Source organism: Sipha flava, unplaced genomic scaffold (genome assembly GCF_003268045.1).
Source record: "Sipha flava isolate LNK unplaced genomic scaffold, YSA_version1 89_pilon_pilon, whole genome shotgun sequence".
NCBI classification, from domain to species: Eukaryota; Metazoa; Arthropoda; class Insecta; order Hemiptera; family Aphididae; genus Sipha; species Sipha flava.
This window is the reverse complement of record NW_020273631.1, coordinates 1,576,497-1,584,514: the sequence shown is the minus strand read 5'-3', so window position 1 is coordinate 1,584,514 and position 8,018 is coordinate 1,576,497. Positions and strand designations below refer to the sequence as shown.

At 22.8% G+C, this 8,018-nt stretch overlaps 1 protein-coding gene across 2 annotated transcripts; it reads right to left on the bottom strand.

The window, feature by feature from the left end:
- Positions 1-491: 491 nt before the first annotated feature.
- LOC112693729 (transmembrane protein 62-like) lies at positions 492-7,985 on the bottom strand. 2 transcript variants are annotated; one of them, XM_025568916.1, is made up of 14 exons: positions 7,719-7,985; positions 7,201-7,312; positions 6,951-7,088; positions 6,582-6,883; positions 6,005-6,153; positions 5,770-5,940; positions 5,537-5,690; positions 5,073-5,195; positions 3,396-3,477; positions 1,597-1,719; positions 1,409-1,527; positions 1,270-1,325; positions 965-1,200; positions 492-825 (listed from the first exon to the last, which is right to left on the bottom strand). In XM_025568916.1, the coding sequence occupies exons 1-14, from the start codon at positions 7,752-7,754 to the stop codon at positions 797-799; spliced, it is 1,830 nt and encodes a 609-aa protein (XP_025424701.1). In that variant the 5' UTR covers positions 7,755-7,985; the 3' UTR covers positions 492-796. The 2 variants fall into 2 exon arrangements, with proteins under 2 accessions (XP_025424701.1, XP_025424702.1); XM_025568917.1 differs by having other exon boundaries at positions 5,782-5,940.
- Between the last annotated feature and the right edge of the window lie 33 nt (positions 7,986-8,018).

The window sequence follows — 8,018 nt, the reverse complement described above, 5'->3', positions numbered from 1 at the left end:
TAACTCTGCGCTCTCAACAATAGCATATACAACGGGATATAAATTAATATTATTAATACACAATCGATATTCGATAACATCGAAACCGATCCCCCATGCATGACTATTAAATACAAACATTAAAATTTCATTAGTCAAATTAAACAGAGATAAAGAATTATAAATTGATTTTCCTACTTGGCCTTAAATACTTAATATCAAATATGTAGGTCATGGGCATCCCCAGGAATTTTTTTAAGGGGGGGGGGACAAAAATTAATTTAAAAAATAAATTAATTTTTTTTCATTACATTTTATTTATAGTAAATTATTATGTATCATCATTATTACAGTTGGTATTATTGTTATACACTTTATTTATAGAACATTATGTTTCGTCATTATTACATTAAATTATTACAATTAAGTATTATTATTATTATTCATTTTATTTATACATTTTTCTTTTTCATCAAATATAAGATTAGATACGATAAGAAAAAATAATCCAATTACTGTTGAATATAGTTTTCTTCTATATAATATATATGTTATATTAAAGTAATCTATTTTTACTAAATTGATGCGTTACAGATAATGCTTTGAACAACAAATTTAAAATTCTTGGGGGGAGTGCCATATCTTGCTCCCCCCTCCTGGGAACGCCCACGATGTAAGTGAAATTACAAAATATAATTGCTAATAAATAAATAGTTATAATCTTTACAAAAAATTTTATTATAACACCTAGATAATAATCATTACTTCTGTATTTCTGTCCTAGATAAATGTGAAATAATGAAGAACTGTAGAGTATTTAATTTTTATTTAATTTCTCCAGAGCTTCTGTTTTTGATAAACAATAAAAAAAAATTATTAATATTTTTATTTTTTACTATTTAAATAACCATGCATACAATAAACTAAAAAAGTAAACACACTAAAATAAATTATTATTCAGAAGTTTGATGGTATCTTCTATTACCTGTTGCATATCGTATCTCTCTAATAGATATATTTCTTATTTCATTCCAAAGCCATAGTGCAATAAAAATTGACCATGTTTTTAATGGACCAAATATTGTGGCTATCCAACCATATGCACCCCAAAACCAAACACAACATACAATTTGCCATATAATCAAAAAAAAGAATAATAGGTCTATATAAATATATGGTGAATTAACTAATGTGTATTGGATATTTGGCAATGTTTGCATTCTAAAATCAAAAGTAAATTATTATTTTCATTTCGCAAATACTTATGAAAATAAGGATAGACTAATTTACCTTTTATCAAGTCGATGACTAAGAATACAAGTAAGAGGAAATTGAAATGTTATAATCTAAAACAATAACAATAATTAATAAAGAAACAAAAACAATATATGCAATTAAATTAATATTCAAGATAATTTAATCTACTTACTTGTCCAAATCCATATACATATATATATGAATCTTTTATAAGTTTTCCTTTGACATAGATTCCCCACGGAAAGACCCAGCCGATGGAATCAGTTACAAGTTCTCCAACAGCCCAAGGACCTAAAATAAAAATAAAAATTGTAATTATAAAAAATTATTATGAAAAATATTGAGTAGTTAAATGATTACCTAGACATAGATAAATATAAAATAATAATAAAGGATAGAATAACCGATTCACGTTTGATAGTAAAATCATTTTTCTTGAATATCTGCTGATTAGCGATAATTTTGCATTATAATTGATTTTATCTGTTAAAAAATATTAAAAACATTTAGTGTGATTATATCAATAAAAATAAAATAAAAGACAAATATTTTAGTTTCTATTCAAAAATAACTGATCCCATTTATAATATTTATACAATATGATATTTAAATAAAATTTTTGGCCTTTAATACCTAGTTACTATTTTAGCAAAATAATACGGTATTTTGTATGAATTTGATAGGCGTTTATTACAGTGGCGGTTTTGATAAAACATCAAGGGGGGGCTATTTTAAATTTTTTTGGTTTTTTTTGACACTCACCATAATTACATAGATCAAATAAAGAATACAATTGGTTTATGGTCCTATAATAATTAATTGACATATAACTTTCATTTTAAATTTCATAATTTAAATATTTAGTTTTATTGGAATCTTTATAAAATAACAGCCTCTGAATCATACTTACCTCTAACCATATACATAATGTTATATAAAAATATAGTAAAAAGTCCATTAATTTGACTATAATCTAAACAAAAACATGAATAATAAATGCATAACTGAAGTAATAAATTTAAAGCAATTTAAGCATATTTTAGTGAAATTTTAAAAATAACGCATATTGTTCCATTGTTATCAATTCAAAGTTCATGCTGATATCAAAAAAAAAAAAAATTAATAAATAATTACAAAAAAATTTTGAACATATTATATTGTGAAAATAATATAGCATAAATAATATAATTGCTGATACAAAAAAAATCCAAGGGGGGCAAGCGCTCCCTTCGCCCCCCCCCCTTAAAAACCGCCACTGATTTATTAGCCAATTAGATAGGCTTGGGCAGGTGGTTATTAAATAAGAATTAAAATAAATGTTTCATAGTTAGAAAACTAATTCTAAACAGAGAATACTATATAATCAATAATCATAATAAATTATTAGTTTTTGTTTTATAATTTTTTTTTAAAAACGATAGAATCAAAAATATTTTTACAATTTTTTTCAAATTAATTAAGTTTTAAATCTTGAAAATTTAATAGATATTAATATATAAGATAAAAACAAAAACAATTTTTCAAAGAAAAATAATTTATGTCACTACAACTATATCTAATATATTTAGATTTATTATTCGATAATATTTAGGGTAATATTTTATTTTAATTTAATTTCTTGTATAAATACTGGATTGTATAATTCAATATTTTTATATTTATTGTAATATATTTTTAATTACATAAATTATAACTTTTTTTTATTGATTCTAAAATAGATCAACATCTAGGTCATTAAGTACATTTGGATATTTACTTTTTAACAATTCATAGTTTTATATTAAATTATATATATATATATATATATATATATATTTCAGATTTTTTTAAAAATGTAATTAAGTTCCTTGTATCTTGTGAATTTGGTCCAAGTGCTTGGCATATTTGAGTAAATTATATCAAAATACATTTAAATTCAATTCTATATTTATTAGTAAAACATTATTAATTAATTAAAGACTTAATGGACAATAGTAAAATTTCCATTTTTAGGTATATTAGTGTAGCTAAACCATACTATTAGATTAATTTTTAAATGTACTGTAAATAAGTTTTCATTATAGATAATTTAATAATAAAAAAAAAAAAAAAAAATGAAAATATAAGATATTATTACATATGCTTAGCTAGGCATAAATTTTAAACAAAAAAAAACTTACATTTTGTACATTTGCAAACAAATCGATAAATTATAAGCGGCAACAGGTTAACCAAAGATGCAATTACAAACATCAATAATAACTGCAAAAATATTTTATTTTAATAATTAAACAATCAAGGTTACCAATTTGGTCATATTAGAATTAGTCAAACTAAAATTATAAATCCCTTGATTACAGTAAAAAGTTTAAAAAGAAAAGTTATTAAGGAAATAATATATCTACAAAAAAGTTATAAAAATTAAAATAAAAATTATTAAATGATAAATATTCACAAATTTATATATATATATATGTATAATGAAATAACTAGTTTCACAAATTTATATATATATATATATATATATATAATGAAATAACTAGTTTATATATAGAAATAAATCTTCTTCTTCTTCGCCTTTTCCCCAACTACTTGTGGTCGGCCAAACTTGTCCTAAACCACCACTCGTCTTGATTTACTACATCTCCTACTCACAAACCATCTCAGATTATTTTCACTCATCTTGTCCACTATTGAAGTTACATCAATACTACTTCTCACATGCTCATTCCTTATTCTATCTTTTCTTATCACTTCATTCATCCATCTAAGCATTTTCATTTCCGCAACACTCATATTTTGTTTTATTCTTTTGTCAACTGCCTACAACTCCGAACCATATAGCATAGTTGGTCTCACTACACTCCTGTAGATATATAAAAATAAATAAATAAATAAAAGCTTAATCTGGAGTATCAATATATTAGTAAAGTATGACCTATTTCGAATTAAAAGTTCATCGTCAGGTATAAACAAAGTTAATACAATTGTAACTGAATGTGAAAAAAATAAAATCACAGCTTTGTATACACTTGACAATAAATTTTTAATTTGAAACTGGTTTGTACTTTACAAATATAATAATACTCCAAGCTAAGCTTTTATTTATTTATTTCTATATATAAATTATTTGTTTATTTATTTATATATTAATGCACCTATATTTCATGAAATTAATACTTATACTCAGTAATTGACAAGTGAAGTAACCCTTATTTTTTAAAAAATAACTCAGTATACTTTTTCTAATTCTTCTAAATGTTAAGAACTGTATTATCATGAACTATGAACACTTTACATTTATTATGTATTAGTGTTCTTAAATGTTTCAAATTAAGCACAATTTATACTTAGTTATTTAACAACAAAAATAAAAAAACAAAATTCATAAAGGTCATCAGTATTTAAAATCACAGTATCATAATTAAATATTCATACAATACATTGAAATTATTCAACATATTAACTCATTAAATATTAACTATATAATTAAATATAATTATACAGTTATTAAATCATTGTTTCATAATGAAAAATTTATTTTAATAAAATATTTATTGATAGTACCTACAATTTATTAAGGTACAACTAAAAATTTTTATTGTATATTTTACCTAAACCAATTAAGTATAACATTAATTTGTAGTTTTAATCGTTAAAAAATTAACATAGCAATAAAATAATAAAATTTAAATCTATTACAAATATTGTAAGATTTAACTATATATTGCCAAATCAATAAAATATCATAATTTATAAAAAATAAAGATAATGATTTTTATGATTACCAAAATCTACACTCACTTTAATATAACTAATTTAAAATGAAATAATGAAAATAAAACATATTTACTTACCAAGTCAGGGAAATAAACACTCAATGGCCATTGTGAAAACATTTTAAATGTAGGTTTAGAATTATCTAATGAAAAAGGTTGGCTAACTATATGTATTCTCCCTTGAATATCTTCTACTTTAACCTGCATAGTTATAAAGAATTGTAAATGTATTAAATATTTAATTTAGTTAATAATAAATACTAAATAGTTATTAAATATTTCCCCATGGAATTATATTCAAAATTGTATAACTCAATTTTCTGATTTAAAAATAAATAAATAAAAACACTATTTTTTAAAAAAATTTTTTGCACAAGCTAAAACTACTAGACACTTTTTTTTAGAATTATCTTTTCCAAAAATTGATATTTATATATTGTACAATTATTGGACACCAATTCAATAAATATTTCATCTTGAAAGGTAAATATATGGTTTAGTAATACCTATTCAAATAAAATATTAAATTTTTAATAACTTACATTTATTACGTGCAGCCCACTTGAATAGTCATTAGAATCCCATTCTGTTATAAACAGAGGACTTCCTTCAACTTTACTACAATTTTTCCATTTATATTCTTTATTAATTTGAACTAAAACATGTTTGATAGGATCAACAGAAAAGGCTAATATTCTAAAATTTTTAAATTTTGTAAGATTTTAGTTATTCAATGAAGTAAAATGTCACTATAATATAAATAAAATAATTTTACATTTCTAATGACCTTATAAATTTAAGATTTTTTTTTTTATCTTCTTCAGTTTCCATATCTCGTATTGTAAGCCATGGTATTTTTGGATTAGTGACTAGTATAATAGGCCATTGACCATGTCGTACATCAATAAATGTAAATGAGCCTTGATCAAATGCTAATAATCTAAACCTACAAGAATAATATAATTGTAAGATAAATAAATAGTTCTAGGATTCGTCTAGATTTTACTAACATTCTTTCATCTTTCCAGTCAGCTAGTTCTAACTCTACAAATCCTTCGTTTTGTATTGTATACATTTGTGGCACTAAACCACCTAATGTATGTAAATGACCACATAAGTAAGCAACAGACATATGATTTTCTCCAATAATTGATCTAATCTAAAATCATAAAATATTTATTTAATAAACCAGATCTAGCATAAGTTTCACTTTCCAGGACTCATACAAATGTAAATATAATTCCAATACAGAATTATAAAAAAAAAAATAATAAAAAAAAAAATTTGCAATAACTTGTAACTTAAATTAGGAAAAATAATATATTTAAGTTATCAAAAATTCAAATTATTTAGATAAGCTTATATAGTAATATTATGATTTATTAAAAACTATGGATTATTGAACTTTGTGTTATTGCATATATACTATGTGGCTTATCTAATATCTAATAATTTATTTTTCATTCTAGTATTATTTAATAAGACTTCAAATAAAATGAAGACGTAAAATGTATATTTTACTTTTAATCCCATTAACTTGCATTGGCACTACATATGATATTAAAAATATATTAACTTTTACTATACCGATTTACTTCCTGTTGTATATATGCATGAAGTGGGGTAGTGTCCAAACCATATAATAGGACCATTAGTATTATTTGCTAACAAATTCAATGAATTTATTTCATCTTCATCTAGATTTCCAATAAAATTAAATGGTCTTTTTGGTCCTGGATCCAAGCAAGCATCAACAGCAATAAAATTAAGACTCATTCCAGCATGATTTGTAACTTTATATTTATATGATCGCGGATATGATTTGCCTTGTTCAGAATATTTTCGATAAAAATTGTTTGGAGAATCTAAATTATTTACATCAAAACTATCTGAAATATAAATTTATTTAAAATTATTTAAAATAATTTACATTTAAGTATAATATTATAATTTTACCATGATTTCCACGAACATCTAACCATTTGGTTTTTTCAGATACCTTTCCGGATGTTAATACATCATGGTATGCTAACCATTCTCCTTCATATTGTGTTGAACCAATGCCATCTCTTTTTTTAGCATCAGTTAAATCTCCTTTAATTATATAATTTTGTTAATCTTTGTAATTAATATACATATGATAATTTCAATATTTCAATAGTATACAAAAATAAGTAATACTATTTGTAATATTCAGAAAACATACCACTAGCTAATACAGCTGCTGGTTTAATGGTATCTAAAGTTAAATCACAAAATTCTTTAAGTTCGGTTACTCTTTGCCAGTCATGAAAAATGCTTAGATGTAAATCTGAAATCTATAAGAAAAACTATTAATTAATACTGTGAACACATTACATCACCATATAAACAGTTCATTTTTGTAGACCATTTAATATTAATTAATACTTTTTTGGACCATCATTCTGTTAAATATAAGTATAAAATATAGTATATATATAATAGCAGTACTAATACAAATAGTGTAAATTTCATAAAAAACTTAAACATTTCTATATTTTCAATAATAGTTGACAGCTAATCAAAAACAATTCAAAGTTTACTCTACGATTTATTTTTAACTATATTTTATACTTAAAAATAAATCGTAGAGTAAACTTTGAATTGTTTTTGATTAGCTGTCAACTATTATTGAAAATATAGAAATGTTTAAGTTTTTTATGAAATTTACACTATTTGTATTAGTACTGCTATTAATTTTACCTGTAGGAACCAAATCAGTCTGTTGGTATAATTCATTCTTAATATTTTAATATTTTTTAAAATCACTTGATGTTTGACTAGAACAATTATAGTTAAAACATTGACCTGAAAAGCTTTAGACTAAATACAATACACTGCCCATGTCTAAATTAACCTTCTCACCACAATAAGGACTCAGTTGTCAATCATTGTGAGGTAAAGGACCAACTTGATTAAAACGCATCTTAAGGTTATTGCTTGTATTATGTTCTCATAATACATTTGTTAAATTTTATCAATTTCAAAATGTTTGACAATGAT